At 42.9% G+C, this 23,280-nt stretch overlaps 1 protein-coding gene across 2 annotated transcripts in view; it reads right to left on the reverse strand.

Moving 5' to 3' along the window:
- Positions 1-1,940: 1,940 nt before the first annotated feature.
- The window catches only part of RFX7 (regulatory factor X7), a 50,468-nt gene continuing 29,128 nt past the window's right edge, over positions 1,941-23,280 (reverse strand). For both annotated transcript variants that reach the window (XM_027881490.1, XM_027881491.1), the window contains 7 exons: positions 22,490-22,572; positions 21,542-21,664; positions 15,341-15,457; positions 13,496-13,580; positions 12,615-12,822; positions 10,090-10,385; positions 1,941-9,201 (listed from right to left, as the gene is read on the reverse strand). In XM_027881490.1, the coding sequence (XP_027737291.1) occupies positions 5,890-9,201; positions 10,090-10,385; positions 12,615-12,822; positions 13,496-13,580; positions 15,341-15,457; positions 21,542-21,651 (4,128 nt within the window). In that variant the 5' untranslated portion in view covers positions 21,652-21,664; positions 22,490-22,572 and the 3' untranslated portion in view covers positions 1,941-5,889. The remainder of the gene's footprint in view (positions 9,202-10,089; positions 10,386-12,614; positions 12,823-13,495; positions 13,581-15,340; positions 15,458-21,541; positions 21,665-22,489; positions 22,573-23,280) is intronic.

Raw genomic sequence — 23,280 nt, forward strand, 5'->3', positions numbered from 1 at the left:
CAGAGTGTGGGAGCTGCCTGCAGGCTCCTCTGGCTTGGTTACCTGGCCAAGGTTTCCCTGCAGCGAGGGGATAAACACAACACAACACAACTCAACACAACACAGGGACAGCACAGGCCTGGGCACATGCAGGGGAACTGTTAACTGTTACGTGGATCCCCAACACAGAAAAACCTTAAGCATACAGTCAGGTCACTGCTCGTTCCTTAAGTTTGAAATCACTTTCCAGAGGTTCTACACAATTTGTAAGCCTCACCATACATTCTGTATTCTATTTTATCTCCTAACCCAAGCTTAACTTGTACCATTTTTAGGAGAGGGAGGAGGGCAGCAAGATCCAAGCATTGGTTAACTGTGACCTACCACATCAGATAATTACAAGTTTGCTGTCAAATGCATGTGATAGTCATCAAATATGCTTTAACTTTACCTGAATGAGAGCAGCCATGCTACACAGTCAGATCCAGTCAGGTTTACTCAACCCTCCCAGCCTTGCTGCACATGCTGCCAAAGTGACGTTTAAGGGACCTCTGGAGGTGTCCTGACCCACCTCCCTGTACTGCCTCCTGTGCTCCACCTTCAGATACAGCTTCCAGTTCTTGGGTCGAGCAGAAAACCTTCAGAGAGGCAGTTTACCCTGCAACCACCTAATAATGCAGGGCTTCTTTCTCTGGAGAAGACAGTGATATCAACTGCCAGAGACTACAAGGACCACCAGCTAATTTGACACAGCAATCCCTTTCACATTAGAAGTGCAATTCTGTTACCAGAGTACCAGTTGCATTCACACATACAGATTTGTATTTCCAGAGATGCAAAAATATTTCAAAGTAATAGTTTAGAATCTACTCTGGATGTCTTTATTAAGCAAGTAAGCATCTAATCTTTTGAAACCTACAAAGCTCATGAATTGAACATTTTGAAGCCTTTAGTTCCAACATTCCTCCCCTCTTAAGTCTTTCCTGTTAGGACATTCCCATCTACAGATTTTTTCTCTTTTGACTCTTTTTATTAACCATTAAGGCAAGTTCTTTCTAGTCTGTTATTACTTCAGATGAACAATCAATTTCTAATACAGCCTTTTATATCTCCTACATTATATTCCATCTAATTCCTTGGGAGTTTTTAATTTGCATTTTTTGTGACTGTGGAACATGAAATTGTGTTTCTGAATTTTTCATTGAGAAATCTTTGTAAAGCATGTTAATTTAGAATCCAGTGAGATGTATTAAAAGCATTTCCTCCCAATCAATGTCTGATTTTCTTTCATTTATACTGTCTCATGTCTCCCTGAGGATTCTTTTTCTTTGTTGATGAATTTAAGTCATTTTGTGCCACCATCAAATCTGCCAGCTCATCTCAGCACCTCTGTAGTCTGGGATGTAATCTGTTAACCAGTGCTATCTTTTTGGCATGAGAACCTGAATATTTATCCTCACCCATTTTCTTGTAGCCAGTTTCTGCTCTGTGGCAATGCTTTTCCATCACTGGAAAATTCCATCCACACGGGCTGTGCTGGCAACAGTGCTGGGTTCACGTACAATTTTACAGTCCAAACAAAGGACTCCACAGATCAACACGGAGATTTTCCCCTCTATGTCAGCAAGCCAAGCCACGCTGTAACACTGGATTTTAAGAATGCCTTACTAGTGTGGGAAAGCAAAACCAGGCAACACCAGCAAGGGGTTGTTGTGTCCCAAGAGCAAGAGCCACCACCCAGGCATGAAACCAACACCTGGACTCTAAGACAGACCGACCAAGGCACCCCAGGGAGGAAGATTCACCTTCATGCTCAGCTTTAAGTGTGAGACTTGGCTCAGCCACGGCGGGCAGTTGGTTTAACTGGGCAGCTCTCAATCTGTTGTCACACAAACTAGAAAGCTGTGTATTTTAGCTCAGCCTTAAAGCACGTTTTCCACGTAAAGAAAAAACTCCAGAAATAATTTTAATATAAAATGTTTTTATTGTTTTTGAAAACATTTAAAAAACAATTTTTGAGCACTTTCAATAAAAAAAATAACTGAAATGCTACTGCAATATTCAACTACTGTAGTTTCAGCAGTACAACAGACAACAAAACACTGGGGAAGAGGGGAGAAACTGGATTTCCTGCACTAAATGAAAATGTGGAACAGGGGTTTTTCTTTCCTTACGGTGCAGTAAATAAAGCACAGTATAGTACAAGACTATTATATGAACCTCAGATGCACTGCACAAGAAATGCTTTCCTTCTTTTCAGTTCAGAAGTCAGTGCTTATTGCAATTATTTGCAAATTATTTACTTCATGAATTCTTATCATGATAAAATGATGCAAAAATGTTTTTCAACACCAGAACAATAAAAAATAATCCAAGAAAGGAACATATTCAACAATAACTAAGCTGAATTAGTTAACATAAAAAAGTAAATAACTTGTGAATAACTATGCTCACCTGGTTAACACTGAACCAGCTTCAATACAGCAAAAGAATAAAAAAAATAAAAGTGGTTACAGGAATATATCTAGTACTGTACAAGATTAAGTCATTAACACTCATGCACGTTTTGTGATCATGTATTAACATGGTGAAGCAAACTAAACTTAATTTTTCCTGCTGCAATATTCTCATGTAAGAGAATCAAAAATAGAAATATCTCATTGAGATCAATGCACATTGCTACATAAGACAATTTCACCTGTCACTTTTAATGACATTTTGCCTTTTAATAATGAAACACATTAAAAAGTTTTTTTTTTTTGTTTTGCCTTTTTTTTTTTTTTTTTAATCTGTGGGCCGTATTTGTTGCATTTATCCTAAGGAATGTGCCTGCCACAGGTTCAACAGAATTTTAGTGCAATATATGAACCCAGAAAGTTTGCTGGACTAACCAAGCAATCAAATTTAAAGTGTTTGCTGCAATACTGTACACAGGGTACAAATTCACTAGTTTGTATACTTTAGCAAAAACTGCTATCAAAATAATTTATTTCTCATGTTAGTAGGAAGCCAATAATGTAAACAAGGGGTCAGAACTGTCTCAAATTCTTAGTTTTGGAGTATCTGACAAAGACAGGCTTCCATTTGTTAGAATCACAGAATTTTCCTTTGGGTATTGCATACTTTGGTGTGCAGTAGTGCTCTGTCTCAATGTATTGTAAAGAACTAACTAGCACTAAGTACAGGGACCTAACAGTAATTATAACACCAACACACAAACATCTCTAGAATGATACATACCAATGTACAAAGCTGTGCCTGTGCCTTGGATTTTACTTGAAACAATTCTTATAGAATTTAATATTTCTTGAACTAAACATAATTTTGCTTTAAATCCACTGATTATAGAGTATTTCTGCTAATTAAGTCACGTTAGGCCCAATGTAATGCTCGTATTTAAAAATAATTTTAAACGCACTTTTAAAGACCTTTGGTGATGGCTGCATAATTTAGAACGCATCAGCTTTTAAATCTACTCTTGCTTTTCGGAGAAATCTTCATAAAAAACGAGTAGCTGGGCAAAACCCTACTTGCCCCAGGCCCACCTCAGCGTCAGTGTTGGTGAGCCGAGGTGGGGCTGAGCACACGGCTGAGCAGCGCCTGTGCAGCTTCTCCCCACAGCGCTGGGCTCAGTCACCGAGTCAGAGAATCTGCTGAGCTGGAAGGGACCCTCCCCACCTCCAGCAGAGTAGGCTTCACCTATTCACAGTAGTGCTGGCACTTCACACAGGGTCGGGAAACAAACAAGAAGGTGCTGAGTGTCTCTCAGACCCATCCTCTCAACCGGGGCGAGAGGATGTTCAGCACATCTCTGGCAAAAGGCCGTGGGCAGGTCCAGGACTCAAGCCCTGCCTTCAGCAACTTCAGTCTACAAGAAAAAATGGTTCAAGTCTTACTGACAGACACCTGGCAGGATAACAAGCAGAAGGCTACCATGCAGCTTTTAGTCTCCTCCCCATTTCTTTAACAAAACTTAGAAGAGTCACTTGGTCTTAAAGCAACCCACACTATCACACATCCCCTCACTTCCAGGAGGGATCGGAACTCTCCGAGTTTGTTTCCGATGAGGTGGCAAAACTTCTGATGCAAACACAGTGAAATCAGGCCCCCATAAGGTGCTATAGCTTGGCACGACTGTTTGTCCCTGCAGAAGAGGCCACGGACTGGTGACGAAGTGGGGCAAGAGCAAGAGCACCTCCAGTGCCAGTGCAGCAGCACGGGTTGAATCAGCACCGCCAAAAAAACTGACCAGTACTGGGATCTCGAGTCATTTGCAAAGACTTCAGAAACAGAAGACCACCAAGACACTTGAAGAAAAACACTAATCACATGAAAAATATTAACATCATTCCCTTAAGGAAATCTATGGGGGGGGTTACTGAACCTCCCCTTCACAAATTCATGACTACTCCTTCCAAGTAAAGCAAATGAGGAAAATTTTTTCCTGCTCAGTTTTCTGCTCAAGGGATGGTATTGTAGCACACTCAGTGCACCACTTTTTTTGTAAAACCCTGCCTCTGCATCTCCTCTTTCCAGCATCAAGGCTATGGCTAGTTAAGTACCTCTCTCTTTGGATCATCAGAGAGATCCATGTCATGCTGATAAAATAAAAGGTCTTTTTTGGTTCAAGTGAACTAGTGAGGCAAAAGTCTAATTCTCATTTTCCAGAGGGGCAGCTAAGGACTTAAAAAAAAAAAAAATTAGATTCACCAACCCTATCAAATCACTTTTGAAAATGGAGTTCAGGCTTCTAAAACAGTAAGCACTTTTAAAAGAAGTTTTACCAAAAGAAAATTCACGTCTTACTGTGTATCTGTAAAGTGCCTGGCAGTATTATGGCTCTGTATGAAATATTTTTAGATCAACCACATTTTCTAATATTTTAATAATCTTTTGTTTGAGAGAAAGACAGTGAGCAAGAAGGACAGAAAGGCTCAACCTACTGAAATACAGAGAAAATAACATCTTCCTACGCCCTCCACTAGGTGAGGAAGGAGCAAACGTGAAAAAATGAATCTTTCAAAACAATATTTTAATGAGCTCCAGCAGCTCTTTCTTAAAAAAAGAGGGAAAATATGTTCTAGCATTGATAAACAGAACCTATCACTTTAAAATAGGGTGTTAGGCCTAGACTAAATCTCAGTGCTTAAAATCTTTTCACGTGAATTTTACCTAATATAAAACCACTGACGTAAGAGCTAGAATATCAAGTATGTCATGAATATTAATGGCTAAAATAACTACATAGACTCATTTCTCTTAAATAAAAAAATTTAGTGCATCTTTCTTTTTTCCTTGATCATCCCTGTTAGCTTTTCCCATCTCTGTGTTTTACTAGAGATGCCAATGGCACCGGTGCTACAGAGATTTCCCCCAGTTCACCACTGAGCAGTGCTCCAGACAGCTGCACAATGAGGCATCTGCAAGTCACCTGGTCCACTTGTACCCACTCCCCACCCCTACCTACCTGCAGGCACCCTGCATTTCAAACCTGATCAACAAAGGTCAGTAAGGATCATCTACTAAGAAGTAACAACCAGTACAATGTATGGAAAGCCTACTAAAGAGCTTGACTTAAAACCCTCCCAGAGCATCAACCAGAGCTGTCATTGCTGGCTGGCCATTAACCACTTCTTTATTTGCTGAAACAAGAAATGTTGAATGGGAAACACTACAAACTTCAAATTTTAATACTGGCTCTTTGATAGCCCCTCACCTTCAGAGATTTGTTTAAAATTGGTAAGACTGCCTTTTCCTTGCTGAAGAATGAGCAACAGGTACAGCAAACTTTTTTTAAAAATGCCATAATACATAGCAAGTGTTTCTGCTGCGGGAGGCACTTCCATTAAGACAAATACAATACGTCTGTCTTTTAGATACAGTGTGCTACATACATACTATAAAACAAGATTAACCCAACATTTCAACAGCAGGATGATCCTTACTCTCCATCCACTCAAAACCTGATGGAGTCATTGAGTTAATGGATTCATTGCAGATTTGTTGAAACAAGGGGTCATTTTTTAATTCCTCCAGTGTAGCATCATCATCTTGTCCCTGCTGACGACCTGGATCAAACAGTAGATTTGTGTCTAAAGTGTTCAGATCGTTAATGCTGCCTGAGAGCTCGGAAGACAACCTGATGTCGCTGGGAAAGACAGATGCAACGTTATTGAGATCTGATGCCACCTGATTCACCAGCTGCTGGTTTGTTGGCAGACTGTCCTCCCCTAAAAGGTCTTTTACAGTGCTGCTAAAATCTAATTGCTGCTCTCCGATGTCTGATTGTGCTTGGTTATCTCCAGAAGAAAAACTGATCTGATCGGTGCTGCTGTTCTTTGTGAGGTAATTTGGTGTTTGGAATTCATAAACTGAAGTGCTGGAATTGATCATACTTTGTGGGTTGGCACTAGGAAAAGCAGCGGATGTCTCCAAAATCTGAGTGAGATTCATCCTGGCTGTGTAATTTGAGGGCATGTTGTTCACTCCCAAACCTCTCACCGCATCATCGCTATCAGAATCAAGTTTGTTTAACAACACGTTTGTTATTTTTTTAGTGTTTGTTTGTTTCTGAAGAGACGGGAAGGCCGTCTGCATCATCACAGTCAAGGGGACCGACTGGCTTCTCTGTGCTAGGTTATTGGCACTGGTGTCTGCATGGATATTAGCAAATACATTGTGAACTTCAGGAGTTACTGGGCTTCCAAAGGGTGTCATATTGGAGCGTGGTATATTTGACACAGGGTAAACAGTGCTTCCGCTGAGATTGCGCTGCCGATGGACAGCTGGGCTCACACTCCGGCATCTCAGGCTGTTGTTGAGGGAGGAACCAGTTCCTTTGTTGTCCAAAGGAGCAGGCACAGCAAAGCCCTCCTGCTTAGTGGTGCTGCTGGCAGGGGCCGCCTGGTGCTGCACAGGTGACACCGGCGTCACGCGGCCAAAGTGAGTGTCGTGGTGGCGCGGCTGGGACTGGTAGGACTGGCCGGGGACGGCGAAGGCGTGAGGTTTCCTGAAGCGATCTTCCACCAGCTCCTGGTAGCTCGTGAGGATGCCGTGGTTGGCAACCGAGGAATTGCTCACACCGCTGTAGCCGTTGTTCATCCACTCCAGCTTGGTCTTGTCGGGATGGGTCGCCATGGGCCGCTGCATTGGCTTCACGGGGCTGCTTGATATAATACTGGCATCGTGGTAAGCCATGCTGGAGCTGATGGGAGTAAATGCAAACGGGTTCCGGCATTCCACAGGACTGGGAGGGACGCTGCTGCTGCAGTTTGAGTGTGGTGTGCCAATGGGCGTGTGCCGGCTGCTCCCTAGAGCACTGTCCACGGGAGTCGTCTGAGCCAGCCTCGAACAAGGGCTCTCTCTCGACATGTTCTGAGATCCAGCAATCATTTCAGAGGTGGGTGTTGGAGTCGGAGTGGGGGTGGGAGTGGGGGTGGGGGTGGGAGTGGGAGTGTGAATTGGAGTGCTGTTGTTGTGGATCGAATGGTAAAAGTGCGTGCTGCTTGGGTGAGATGACACCGGAGCTCCTTGAGCTGCAGTCTGACTCTGAATTGCCATTCCGAGACAACCACCGTAAGGATGGGAATTATTCATGGACATCTGCTCCTCCATGAGCACCAGCTCCTCCACAATGCTGTCCTGGGTAAGGTCATCATCAAATGAAAAGAAGTTTTCATTTGATTGAGGGACTGTATGCTCAAACTCTTTCAGCTCAGACTGCAGAGGTAACTGATTTGAAGACTGTGCTTGTATTTGACTCAAGGAGTCCTGGATCTGGCTCTGTAGCTGCTGGCTGTACACATCCTGCTGTATCCCATCGCAGTGCACCGGTTCCCACGCAGATTCCTGCAAGTCACTAGAGCCAGAGTGCCCAGCCATAGTCATAACACTGATATCTTGCTGCTGATCACAATTCACAGATGCAAAGTCAGAGGTTTTGGTGATATGGTGCCACGTATTTGGGTTAAAGCTGCCATCAGATTTTGAATCATTTTCTATGATAAACAAGTTTCCTTCCAATTTTACTTTTATATCTGGAGATGATGCTGATGCAAGCTGCTGTTCTAAAGTAGGATCACTGGTATTTAAATTGGTGCTCAAAGCAAGGTCTGTTGCTAAGTTTGCTGCAGCTGCAGAAGGCACAGGTACCGTCACGGGTACCGTGCTGGGGACTTGGGCAAGTGTTGCTGTACTGTCGCTGTTAGCTAACGATCCAACCTTCAGGGCCTTCTTAACACTGTTTGCTTTCTGACTCTCCGCAGCATTACCAGCTGAAAACTGCTCCACTAGTGGTTTCTTTACAGGTGGTACCTGGGAATCCTGAAGTGTGGAAGGTTGTCTCTTTCTTGGACTTTTAGTGCACGTTTTATCTTTAATCATAGACTCACCAGAAGGAGGTGAACTGATGCTGGTGCTGGACAAGTTTTGACTGGCAACAGTGAGCTTAAGAGTGCTTTGATTATTGCCTGCTGAAGAAACTGGTGTGATCTCATTAGACTGTGTTTTATATTTGGTCCCTGCTTCTTCAGCTCCCTGATCACAGCCCTTACCTGGTTTTGCCTCCATGACATCATCGGTTGAAACCTTCAAGGCCTCAACCTCGAAATTTATTAGCTGTGCGGGAGGCAGGTCAGGGGTTGCCTTTATGGATTTAGACACATCAGAACTCTCTTGGCCCTGTACTGAGTTCTCATCCAGCAATGCTTCCGGTTCCATTTTGATCTTGACTGCAGGCGCAGCTGCAGCAGTACTAGGTTTGGATCCTGGAGACTGAAGTGAAACCACAGACCCATTTTTGATCTGAGGGCCAGTCCTCCCTTCTTCCGCTGCTCCTGCACTACTGCTGACTGAAGGCGTCTGTTTGACGGGCACACTGCTGCTGCTGGGGGCAAGAGATATTGCTGTCATCTTCACCACGTTTAAGGAGTTCACGTGCGAAGCTGGCACAACAGTCTTGATTGGGCTACTGGTGAAGAGCACCGTGGTGGGAGAGCGGATGGTGAGAGCACTGGTGTTCGCCGGCTTCGGCAGGATCTGTGGGTAGCGATGCCGGGCAGAGCGGTCCCCGACAGGGCTGGCGGGAACGTTCTGGGGAGTCTTTGGTGGCTGCTTGACTGATTGCATGTGCTGAGTGACCACCTGGACGTTGAGCGGCAGGACCTTGCTATCGGACGATCCCATAGGACTCGGAGACGTCACCAACTGCCTGGTCCTTGGCACCTGCACAGAGAGAAAAAGAACAGGTGTGCCATTGAAGCAACAAGTCCCCAAAGCCCACAGACCACCTGGGCCCCAAGCAATTCAAAGGTGAAGGACCACACAGCTCAATACACCAAAGCCTGTGAATGTAAGTTTGAAACAAAACAAGCTCTTCTACTATACACAAGACAATTTCTACTTGTCTGCCTAAGGATTGGTGAATATGTAATCTCTATTTTTAAGGCACACCGTACTGATCTACACAGTAGTCTGCTCTTCTGTAATGAAATTCTCATCCAATCCCTCACCACAAAAAGACAGACATACAAAGGCTAAAGAGGAAAGGATGTGTTCAAAACACTGCTCATTGTTAAGGTTTCAAAAGTGAGTTAAATACGAACTATCAGGCAGAAAAACTGGCTTACCTATGGAAATCAACAGCATAGTGAACATCTTAAAAACAACCAACCTTTCCCCGCTGCCCAGCCCAGTTTTGTATGGCCGAAAGACAAAAACGTTCTGTACTACAGACATTCACTCAAAAATAATAGCTGTCAAGAAATGCCAATGAAAGGCAATTTAGAGTCCATATTAAGATCTCAGTGACTCACACAACTGGTGTCAGCTCTCTCATCTGGTTTAACTTCATCTCAAGGCTAGCTTAAATCCCCCGTCACTTCACTACGACTTCAAAGACAAACTCGGCCTTTGCTATGTGACCAGAACTCTGCTGCCTCCATATCAATCCTGTGACTCGTGTATAACACAGCCAGGACACAGAAGCATCAAGGGATCCAAACCTTTGAACAGAAACTGTTCTTCTACCCCTCTGACACCACTGCTTAGTTACTGCCAACGTACAACCTTTTCATGGGGTGGTTCCTCTAGAGAGCTGCTGGAGAGCATTACCGGAATGGGGCTGGGGACAGCTGCCACAACAATGCCAATCGGTGGAGGAGACAGAATGGCAGGACTTCCATTAGATATACTGGTCACGCCGTTGGTCGTGGCGCCTTCAGTTTTCTTTGCTGGAGACTCTCCTGGCAAAGGAGACTGCAGCTTCTGTTCCTGCTGCTTCTTCTGGATCTTACGCTGCAGCTGCTGCTTGGCATCAACAGGAGATGGCAGAGTTTTCACTTGTGGTTGAAAGGAATTACTTTCAGCAGTAGGTATAAAAGCTGAGGGCTGGGGGATCCCTTTTATTCCTGAATAGAAAAGGAGAAGAATGAATTATAACCAAACATACCCTGTCTGCTGTGGTGCCAATTCTGTATTTAATAACACAGAATACACGGCAGGCACCTCCACAACCTTTCTGGGAACATCTCCTCCATGAGGTACTCCCACCCACTTTGTGCTCAAATCTATTCAGTGTTTCAGTTTACTTCCACATTTGTGGCAAAGTCTGTTAGACAAGCTGGGCATTAACTGCTAAAATACTCTGTACTGGCCCCTTGTTGCCCAAATGGCAACTTGTGTGTCCAAGTCTCAACCCAGTGCACTGCACTAAACTGGCAGCAGAGGGCGGCGGGTACGTTTCAGATGAATCTTTAAAATCCATTATCTGACGTGGTTTTGTTTTGTTACCTGTGCCTAAGGCAGCTTTACATGAAAAATGTTTCCAGAAAGTTACAGAGGAGCAGCTCTGAGCAGATGATACTATCTAATGGCCAAGGCATTAAATACAATGCACCTAATATCAGAATGGATCAAAACCTCTGTGTGCTCAGGGAAAATGGTGAAAGAAGGGCAAGAAGTACCCAGTGAAAAAAGGAAAAAAAAGCAGAGAAAGTTGAAAAAACTATGGAAATTAGAATGGGAGAACATTTTTTTTCTAGAGAAATTACTTTGCTGATCACAAGCAAGCAAGTGGTGCTTCCAGGGAGAAAAACAGTGCAGTTGGTACTAGTTTCTCTTACAAAATCACATCACAATTAACACTTTGTTTATTAACAGTCAAGAGGAACAGCGTGTTCTTTCAATGACGAAATAACCTTGCTGAACTGCCACTCTAAAAATTCTTCAACATTGTTTCATTTACACTTTGAGGTTACACAGTTTTAAAATAACTTCTAATTATTAATTAATCAGCATCATTTTACTACTTTACTAATTTTACTACTGCTAATCCCAAGTATTTAGTTTTAGATGCTCAGCACATGCTTAGAACTGTGGTCTGGGAGCCCACTCTATCAGCAGCAGGCTGCATGCACCACGAGAGCTTGAATGCCACAACTGGTCTCCACTTCCACAAATCCTTCCTCACAGAGCAGTGAAATGCCCAAATATACAGCAATTACTGGAACACAGTTCTTCTGTGTGGGCTGAGTACTGAAGGCAAGTAACACTAATAAGAAAAAACACCTCAAATTTTGAGGGTAAAAGCTTGCTTTTCCCTCAGTTAATGCACAGAGACGTTGTAGCACTTTGCAAGATGGATGGAAATATTTTATTTGCCATTCCAGGAAGAACCTCTCCTGAAATGACTATCCAAGCCACAGAGGTGTGTTTGGAAGGAACTGCCCTTTTCTTTCAAGAAAACCATCTTGTCTTGACAGAAATAAGGGGGAGAAGCTCCATGATTTGAAGAGCTGTGCACACACCTGTGTCCCTTCTGGCAGCACAGCACACAGAACCAATGAAGCCAAGCAACAACAGGTCAAAAAGGAGCACACAGGCAGCAAAACCTGCCACTGACACCCGCCAGGTCCAAGTTGCAATAAAAGAAAGAGAGGTGGAAGGAAAAAGAGCATGATCCAGAAGGGGATCATCCCAACCTACAGCCCTGACCACCATTTTCCATTCACCTATCTCACGTCCAGAGATTTCACTTGATCTGAACACATTTGGTTTGATAGGCCTAGGCAGTACTTCCCAGAGGCAAGTCTAGGGGCATGTTGTACACCTGCATTTCCCTCCTCATCCTTCATTTTTGTAATTTACTTCATCCACAGCCACCAAAACACACTTAAGGTGATTAGGTGACTCATTCTGAGTATGCAGAACCACACAAAAAAATCTGCTCTTGACAGAAAATTAAGACAGACAATTGTTTCCAAATTAGGGCAAGGTATCAGACAGAAACACAGCTACACCAGCAGTCTGCCTACAAACCAGCACTGTAGCAGCACCAAATCCTGATCTGGCCAAGTACATAAATTCAGCAAGAACTCACTCGCCCTGAAGTGCTTTACAAGACCAGGCTCCTCATGGGAGAAATGGGAAAATCAGACTAAACCTGAGACCGCTGCTGATTTTCACATCTTTACCCAGAGTACCAGCAGCAATGTGACCAAAATCACATAATAACGGCATGCTCAGTGCTCGGAGTCATGCTTAAAGTTTGCCCTGAAGAGAAGTCCCTCCTCAAACCAAGATGTTTCTATTGTGAATAGAAAGGTCCCCATCCCAACAATTCAGCATTATCTCATTACCTGCTGGTGCCCCTGCCATTACTGTTAAAGCTGCCATGGACTTGGTACCGATATAGTGACTTTTTACAAGGAAACGAGCCAGTTCCAAGACTGTATCAAAAGGCTGGCTCAGCACTTTCTGGGCCCATTCACAAACAAGCCGACAGGCCGCTGAGATGACTTCCTCATCAGCACTTTGCAGCTGCCCAGATGGCTCTGCTCCATCCAACTAAAACAAACAAACAAAGGAGGAAAGGTTACTTTGATTATTAAGGGTCACTGAGGCACAAAAACAAAAACAGAGCAAACAATTATCAGAATCACACAAAAAGTTAAGTACGGTCATGGTTTTTCACGAAGGTGTGAGAATGAGACCACATCAATGTAATACGAAATTAAATGTCCCAGTGTTAAATCTCCTGGTTGTTTCCAAAGACATTAGATGGACCTGACATCTCTGGAAGAAAACTGCAGATAGAATCCCAATATCTGGACCACCAACAGATGATTCTCCCTGTATCCTGAGTCTTGTCAACTCAGCAGTTACTGCTACCCAGGATCTGCTTCTTTCACTGGGTATCTTTTCCATAGCATTGAATTTACAAAAATAAAAAAAACTCAGTAAAATCAAAACAGAATCAGAGATAAAAACATGTATCTTATGGGTGGCAACACTGTGGAAGTCTGCTTCACCTCCTAAATCAGTTTAACAGCACTATAATTCATTATGAATTTTACAGACAAAACAGCAAACAATGATTCAGAATATAAGGATCATGAAGAAAAATCTTAAAAGCTACACAGCTCTTCACTTTGTTTGGAAAACTTCAGACAGGAAAACAGTGTAATAAATGTTAATTTTCAGAAATATATATATATAAAGAAGCAAATATGTATCATACCCCATCTCCAGTTTTATGAAAGTCAAGGTTGGGCAGTGTTGGCATATGCACAAAAGCCTTCTTCCTCAGTCCACTGTAGCAATATGTGAACAGCAATTAAGGTTCAAATTGTGTCCTTGGTAATTGGGATAGCAGGGAAAGGCATAATTCCTCTGATAACTGATAACATAAGCTTTATAAGCAAACTCAGCACAGAACTAAGAACTGCTGTCACTAACATGGTCTCAAAGCCTGTCAATGGCTGTGTTTTGGGCAGGTGCTTGGGTTTCTCCATCTGTGCAGAGGTGCTGGGTGTGATGAATTACATCTGATCACACAGAACAACAACTAAACCAGGCCAAGCAGTTTCAATTAGCTACTCAATATTCAAATCATTAACATAAATTTGGACTAAGCTCTCTTCCTAAAACAAGAAGGGAGAATGAATTTCTAAAAGTTAATCACTATTAAAATATGCAATTCCAAATTTAGGATCTACTTTATTTCCTTCTCCAAAGGGACTTGTACATGAAATTCCCCATGAGAAGATGAAGTGCCTGATGAGGGTATATCTTCCTAAGATTTCACACAACGTTTGAGGCACTCTCTCCCCATGATAATTCTTCTTCTGTAAAAATATGAACACAGAGACCCAGACTGATCCCATCAAATTGGTACAAAAACAGACTCCCTCCATTCCTTGGACTCACTTGTTTATAGGTCTAAATATCTAATCAGCCTTTTTCTAACTTTCCACAGAATTACTCTGGGAATTCATATACAGTGTCTCTTCTCTGTGACACACAAATCCTTTTCAGAATCGCTCATTTTTCACATTCTGTAAATACATTTGTATTTCTCTTTCCTAGACCATGGGGTTTGCATTTGCTTGCATTAACCTGGATGGAGCGTGATTACAGTAAAAGCAGTGTAAGAAGCCTGGGTATTACAGTAGGTGTGAGACAAGGTCATATTTTAATCATTCTGAATTAGAAACTTAGGAAACAGAACTTAAAGAGATCCCCTGGGTCAAGCTACAGTTACATCATATGATTTCTCCCCTTTCTCTAGCTCTATCCAGAACATGACTACTAAGTTTTGGATTCCACTGCTTCATCATCCAACACTGTATTTTAGGAAACAGTTTAACTGACACACATCTTCTCCATTTACTACAACATGGAGGGTTTTCTTCCTCTATAGAAGACAAATAACCCTGGTTTGCCCACTAGCATTTCATTCTCTCTATAAGCACATACTTCGAGTGAAACCAGGCAAAGGGCAGTACTACAGCACGTTCCCATCATCGCTGTTTGTTCATTTGAGTGGTTTTTAATTAGAGCCCACAAGCACCTCGATGCCTTTTAGCCTTTCCATGCTCTCCCTGCCTGCTTTACTGCAGAGGCTCTGCCTGCCCAGCACGCCAGGACACAGCAGGAGCCGACGCTGGGAATGCAGCAGGTATTACATTACTGCACCAGGGCTCCTAAGGACTCTCAAGGGAAGGCGTAATTCTCAACTTGGAAGAGACAAAATTGGTACTGATGAAAAAACTGCTTTGAAAATCAATAACAGTTCTGGTTCCTTTATTCCAACATCTCCCTTCGCACTAAATTATAAAACTTCTTTGATTCCTCGCTGCTGTGACAACTGAGCGTCAGAACCTAAATTTAAGTACTTGTTTCCAAAGTTATATCTTGCAACATAACACTGCCACAATTAATAATTTTTAAAGGACATTGGAAAAATGTCTGCATTTTTTATTTAACATTACTTCCACATTTAGCTGGTGGTTAAGCCATAACGACAGATGTTCCCCAGGCAAGTGCAGAACAAGTTCCTGAGAAGCGTGCTAGCAAAGGATATTTTGATTTGCCTCTTGTGCCTAGACGACGGGCCTTCATGTTTGGAAAGACATTTTTCATGATCTTTCCAAAGTCAGCAGCGCTTAATGGGTGGTAGCCGAGATTGTCACAATAGCTCCTGCAACAAAGAGAAAGAAAGCGTGAATGGAATCAAAGTTAATACAAGAGGCCAGCCTACATGCTAGACTCCATCAAAGGTTTTCAAAAGAAAACACTTATACCCATCCATATTTAGAATCCCATTTAACATTAATGAAGCTATCCACAACGAATTGAGTGCATTAAAAATGTATAAACAGAGCTATTAATACCATAGTTTTTGCCTTGTTCTCTACTGAGTTCAAAGACAAGTCATGTGGAGACATAACAAGCACTGGCATTATCTAGAGCACAGTTAAGATTTACTCCACAACTTAGTTTGAAGCATATGTTTCAATTCACTTATTTTAGGACATAATAGAAACAGAGATGCTGTTCTAGGAAGAAGCATAGCTGGAGTGTAGTGAGGCCTGAAGTCCTGCAAGATATATTTGAAAAGCAGTAGTTAAATGCAAGTGCAGATATGTCAGTGAGATGTCAGATATGTCAGAGAAAGATTCTGCCTATACAACCTCAATGAGACCTTAAGAGAGCTACATTTAAAACACGCTTTCCCAGGGAACCAGCTTCACCTTTACAGATGTAACACAAACATGTACTGAGGACTGAGTCCTCCTAACTCTGTACCACCACTGAACTATGAGAATGTTTGATTACAGATAACCCTATATAACAGTTCTTGTATTACTAACAGAGATTCCAACTGCTGCTGCCAATGAAGATCATCATGTGACTCAGAATACAACCTGATGATACAGGGGAATAAAGAAACAAAAGGTAATTATTTTGCCAAGTTTACTTATTCTAGTAAAATGGGCACTTATCTGCCTTCAATTCTCAAAAACAGCAGAAAGAATTTTGTTTCGACATCTGAGACATTTAAAAAATATGTCCTTGAGGCAGAGAACAAAAATTGTTGATTTTGCTGCAAAAGGTGAATGTTCTGGAAAATCACCAACATATAAAGCAAAAGAGGAAACCATGAAGTGCCCTGGAAGGTTTACCTGCACAGCAAGGGCTGGAGGCTGCACAGACACAGGAACGTCCTGCGCTGTGGCACAGACATTGATGTGCTCTGGCCTAAACCGCCCCTTAAAGCCTTCCCAGCCAGATTCCTGACAGCCAGAGCCAGCATCAGATAGCAGTGACCTCCTTTCCTGTGAGAGGTCCTACCAGCAATTCACAGAAACCACCTGCCTCTAAAAAGAAGAGGTGACTGCACATGATCCACCGTGGGTATCAGCAGGAGAGCAGAAAAACAATGACTTCATACCCCACAGTTGCCTGCTACTCTAATCAGCTACATACACGCAAACAAACCTCTGGAAGGTGAGGCAGACAAAGAAAAAGCAGCAGTCTGAAACAGATGCTTCATCCCCAGCATCACCTAGTAACAACCTGCATCCAAGGAGGCCAGTCAAAACGTCTTCTCTGCAAGCTGTAGCTCTATAGAAAGCTGTACGTATTTCTTGAGATACTTCCACTGCATTTACTTTCTCTGTAAAAATACTAGTTATTACAGAGCAAGTATCTGCTGCTTTTACCCTGGCTGTATGTTGGCACCCTCCACTTGAAAAGCACCACCACAGATGTGATGATTCTGCTGCTGATAAACAGGGACATTTGTGCTCTTTGGTTCTGACACCCCCTGCAGAGCCTGTGTGCACCCAGCCGGCCCTGGTCAGTGGGGTGGCTGGGTGCACACAGTCCAAACCAGGACATGTTGCCTATAACTCAGTCAGGCATCAGTCTAGTTTCTCTATGGGACATCAAGAAGCTTCATATTCAAGTTATATACCAACACATTTCATTTCAACATATGTCAGTCACAGAAGCTGGATTCTGGTATGTCCCTTTGAAGTTATTACAAAGCAGTTCTTCTCCCGCCTCACTGTGCCCTCTTAGGAACCAGACATTGCTTTATGTGTAATAAATAGATCTCTGAGTGCTTTTTGTCCCTTGCATCTTGCCAGGCCTCAGTGGATTCAAACTCTACTCTGAAAATTTCTAAAAGGTGGGTCTTTGTTACTCACTGATGCTGATTACAAGACTTTAAGTCTCAACTAGCAGGCAAAGGAGAGCTCTCTGTATTTCTCTGCCACAGTCAGCAGAATCTTTGACTGAAACTCAACAATGTCAGTAAAATAAAAAAAAAAAAAAACAAACCCAAAAAACAAGCCAGCAAAACAACAGGATTAGAGACCTACCAATCTATCAACTTCAAAGTTAAAATTACTCCCTCCCTTGGAGAAAATAAATAAATAAAATAGGAATAAAATTATCTGCTCCTCAAGTCTAGCACATCTGGTGTAAGACAATCACTTGCTAGCAGCAAAAACAGTTACATGCTCCCCTTGAATCCATACTGGCAGCTCCTGCAAGCTTGTGATTTCTGAGCTATCAGTATTATCCTGGAATTTCAGTTTTCAGACAGATCATCCCACATGGCCCCTCCCCCTCCTGGCTTGGCCCAGAACCCTCCATGTCCATCTGTGGTCTCTCATTGACTTGACAACACAAACCAGGAGTCTCTCCCCTGGAGCTCCTGTCTCTGCTCCCTGCACTCTTGGCACATCGCTGAGCCCAGGAGCTGTCTCGCTGTTCGAAGGGTGGGGGGGAAGCAGACTGGGGGGAGGGAAGGTCTACACAGAGACAGGAACGACAATGGACATGCGGTCTTTGTTCCTTTGTACAGAGCTCCCCTACACCATAACCAGAAAAGGCCTTTTTATTTTTCTTGGTAAGATCTTTGAATTGAACATACTCCAGACCTAAACAAAACACTGGAACTTCACCTGAATTAAACCACGGAAAAAAAAAAATTAACCCAAAGCTAATGAAGATGGCCAGGCTATGCAGCACAGCTTGCAGCTTCCTGGTCAGAAAAAAACATCATTAATAGCAAATGATAAAGAACCTACAGAATGAGACAAAACAAAGTTCTTGGTTTATCCACTCTAACCAAAACTGGTCTCCAAAAGCAACCAAGAACCTTAGGAAGAGGTTCATCAGCTCTCACTAAGCTGATGAACAATGCTGGCACAGAAATAAGACCTAATAATCAGGTAGGATGGAAACCAGATGTCTGAAAACCAAGAGAAATGAAATTGCAGGTCAGACTCTCAAGAGTGGAGGCAGAGGAGGGAACAACTGCTTTAGCTGAAGTTTGATTGGTTTTCAAAGGAATATACAGGTACTTGCTTATGACCTTATGACTAGACTTTGCAACACAAGAGGGCCCATCCCGTTCCTATCAGGGAATTTTATATAAAACCACTGGATATGCACAATCAAACAACTTAAGCACATACATTGTGTCCTTTAGGTGCTTTAACAGACATGGTATTCCTATACCTACTGTCCTCTTCTGTGTTAGCTTCTGAATATTCCTCTAACTTGATGGTTGATATTCCTAACACTTAGTGTACATAATCTATGCATCAGGTGGCATCAAGTGGCCCAGCAGCCAGTAAAGCAAGGATTAATGATTTACAGACTAAAGGAAAGAGATACGGGATGACTCCAAGACCTCCTAATCCATATTAAGCGCATCAAGTGAATCTTCAGGGCACCAAACTTAAATATGAATGACTTTCTTCCCCTGCGTCAGCAGCAAAAGCAAGATAAGAGGACTCAAGTGTTTACTGAAGGCTCAACAAATCGTTTTATGGGCAAATACGGATTTTGCCTGCATAAATACTGCAGGACTGCACTCGGACTTGAAATCCTAAATCTCTAAACTCTAAAGCCAAATCTACACCTGGCTGTGTCCAGAAGGGGGTTTACTAATAGGGACAAGATATCCAAGTAAAACTGACTTACAGGAAAATACTAAAAGGATTTGATGGGAAGGAGTGTCCATTAACTCCCCTCGAGCTCCCCTACTTTCCAGCCAGTATCCCTCCCTCCAGAGGAGGCTGGCAGAAGAACCCTGTGCGCCCAGCAGGAACACAGCTCCTTGCAGCTCACTGTATTCTGGCAGTGCAGGCGGCATCACAGCACCAACAAGAGGTGAACCAGCTCTCATCTACCTCTTTTCTGAAATTCAGCTGCAAGCTCTCACCCTTCCTAAGTGGTACTGCCTTATATTAATGATGCATTTTCAATTTATTTTATCCCTTTCAAAAGAAAGATGAATCTGTTCACTTTCATCCAGTTAGAGACACAAATTCACAATTAAATTAAAGAGTAACAAAGCAGAAAGAGGAGTCACTGTGTTGAATAAGCTTAGTGAGAACAGGCTACTTGAGACATGGAGGAGCTGAAAACAACATCTGCCAACAGTGGACTTGGGTGGAGTGCAAGCTTCTGACTCTCCCTCTTCACAGAAGAAAATCACAAAAGGTGATGCAGAAGGCCAGTAGTTTTGCAAGATTTATTCTGACCAACATTTACAGCAGGACTGGAGATGCTGGTATGATGCAGCATCTTCTGAAGCCTGGCACTTTTGATTTATGCATGCAGAGCACATAAGCTTGCTCACTATGAGCTCACACAACATCCATCTCTGCACACAGAAGAGAGAAACTGTAACCTGTTAATATAATAGAATACATTTTGAGAGGTCTTCACACCCTTAGGTAAAGAAAAATCACTTATCTTATAACTAACTCTTATGTATTTATATGCCTGTTCCCCACATCCCACTCCAAGACTGCTTTTCCTTTGGTGTGCAAGAATAGCTCATGAAAATATTCAAAGAAACTGAGTGTTTTAAAAACAGAACAGAAGTTTTCAAAGGAGAACAGATTCCAAACATTTGATATTTTCCTGCATATTTGCTTACCACCCTTATTTTGTTGGGGGGGGAAATACAATACACAAATACTTGATGCAGCTACATACAAAGCCATCCAAATTTCACACTCCACAATCTGTAGATGATGATTTTTCCGGGCATCTGCAGCTTGGCACAGCATGGAAGCCAAGCAGATTTGTTGCTGAAGCAGGCCATAAATTATTTAATAAGAAATATATTTAAGAATAACGCTCCCATCTCCCTCTCCCGCACAGCAGCTGCCGCTGTTGCCGTGTCTGTGCGAGCGGCTGCTGCTCCGGGATTGGCCATCCCGGCACGCCGGCGCCATTGGCTGCACTTCCCGGCTGCGTCACCGCTCCAGTCCACGGCGAGAGCTCAGAAATAGGTGTGTGCATGTTTATCAACCCCAGGCAAGCGAATGCCATCATGCTTCAGCTCAATCAGGGTAAAAACACTTGAGCAGAGAGAGTTAATTAGAAGGAGGTATTTGCAGAAGGCAGCCCTGCAATAACAATTACTACGGGGTGAGTCCTGTAGGCACTTAGGTGGTGAAGGGACTCAGCTCGCTGCAAATTACTGTAATCGTTCAGATTATGGAAATATTCATACCAGATCATAAATCTGTTATTCATCTTCAGGCAACTGGGCTGAGGATGATTATTTTTTCCCCCCTCCCCCGTGGGTATGCTCTGTAAATGAATTCAAATCCAACTTTCATCAGACAGCTCCCTCTCCCTTGCTTCTAATCGCTTTCTCATTACATGGTAGCTTTGAGACTTGACAACACAGACTCGCAGTGGCCTTGGTTACTGGTTTCATACATATGCAGATACATTGTGCCTCTGTGGAAATCAGGTTTGCTGCAGGAAGGTCCAATATTTATGCATTATTCTGGAAAGAAAGGTGTGATGGGCAAGATCGTATGTGCAAAATAGCTGCATTTCCAGAGGGAACAATTCAGCCCCTCATCCTTGCTGAGGCACTTGTGTATGTATGCAAACACAGGCAGACCAAAATGTGTTGTAAGATAGTAACTGATGCTTTTTACCTGTGCTGCTCTGTCCACAAAACAAAACCAATATTCATACAGATATTTACTTGCTAAGAAAGACTTGTATCTCTCCCTCAGTACATACAATGCACACTTTAAACCCCACAGCCTTCTCTCCAGTGGCAGAAGTGACAAACACGGTTTGCCCCACTGCAGCTCGTGTGTTCCAGGCACAGAGCGTGGAACGTCAGGCCCTGTCGGTGTGCACCAGTGGGGGACCTGCAGGGTCAGAGCCACAGAACACTCTACACTTGCTAAAGCCATCTGTATGGATCCAGTCCGGGAGCACTCACTTGTATTCATCATAAACCTCCTGCTTGGGAAGGGACGTCTCAGGGTGCTCTTCCAGGGTGTTCCGTATCCAGGAGAAGGCGTGCATCTGCTGGGCACGGCTGGATGACATGGAGATCTGATCACTGGCAAAAAAAGAAGCAGTGCTGATGAAGGTTCTATAGCTCCTCCTCAGTTACAAGACTTAATAAGTGTCTGTCTACACAGGTGGAGACACACCAGAGACAACAAGGGCCAGCACACCTCACACATCCAGCTATTCCTTGAGCCATGGGCAGCAGTTATCCCCTTTCATCCACGATTTAAGAAAGACTCCACGTTCCAGCTCTTGACTGACACACAGCTGCGAGTGCACAGTGGCAGGTAAGGGTTCTACTTCCCCTCCTAAATTTATTATTCCTTACTGGTCACCTCTAAGCTTTTGCCCACTTAGTTTGCCAGCTGCCCTTTGGAAACACCCAGCTTTCCCATCAGATATTCTGAGTGCCTCCTATGGGCACCTGCCTGCCTATAACTATCCTACTGGGAACATATGCTAATTTTGTGATGCTGTGATCTACGGGTTGGTTTTCTAGACCTTCCTTTAGTCAAACAAATGTTACCAGAAATACCATTATTTTTTTTCTTTCACCCACTATCACATTTGTGTTGCTATTTTATCACTTCACACATAAATAGCGAAGGAACGATTACACTGGGGCTGTGAAACACTTTCTCTGATGACTCGTGCATTTCAGGTGATTTATATTTACAAGCTATTCATGCAATAAGGATTTTAAAGTTTAAAAGACCCCCAACTAATCTTAAGGAAAAGAAGAGTCCTTAACGTTTAATAAGGGCTGTTTCTGCTACCAGCCACGTCATATGAATGACTCCTCAGCAGTTAAGTGCCAAGGGAAGTAAAGCTGGTTTTCAGGACTAGCTGCTCACATTTACAGTCACACACATACCTTTTGTCTCCATTGTTGGGACCCGAAGGCAGCTGAAGGTAGAGGTAGAGTTTCTCTAGGTCTGTAAACTTCTCAACTTCTTGCTGGATAACAAAGGTGTTTGGTTTGCAAAAAAAAAAAAAAAGGGTGGGGAGAAAAAAACAACAAGAGATGAGCTAAACAGCTAAAAATTGTCATCTGACAATGTATTCCTAAATAATACAATTTTAAACTAGAAAATATTTACTTAAGTGAAAGAACGTGACTGAGCACTCTGGGACTAGAAATATGATTTCCTATTTCAAAAGCACTAGTTACAATTACAAAATTCACATGCAACAAAAGCAGAATCTGGAAAAAGGTCAACAACAGATCACTTCTGCAACCAGAAACATTAAAGCTTTGTCTTCTCCAAGCACACACGAAACACCTCTGAGCATCCAGCACCACAACCAGCTATGCTGTAACAACACAGGATGTCAGACCTGATCCTGCAATCCACTATACATGTTAACATTTATGTGTCACAGACTTCATTTTAAAACCTATCTATGCACACACGTATTTTTTTGTTTCCTTTGGAAATCAGTTTATGAACTTGTTACTGCAGACAAGCCATTTAGTTATGTGAATCTCAGTGATGCCAGACTCCTCCAGCTGAGGATCAGACACCAGGAGGAGTTTTACCTGGTGTTTGTAAACAGTGATTGCTACACACCAACTAGGTTTGGATACCTGAAACCAGTTACATGGACTTAGAAATACCAGGAAAATCAGTTGTGGTAACGTGCCCAGGCCTGCTCAGCAGCAGC

Source organism: Empidonax traillii, unplaced genomic scaffold, assembly GCF_003031625.1.
Source record: "Empidonax traillii isolate 1590-97213 ecotype Southwest subspecies unplaced genomic scaffold, ASM303162v1 scaffold90:size2128546, whole genome shotgun sequence".
Lineage (NCBI taxonomy): Eukaryota > Metazoa > Chordata > Aves > Passeriformes > Tyrannidae > Empidonax > Empidonax traillii.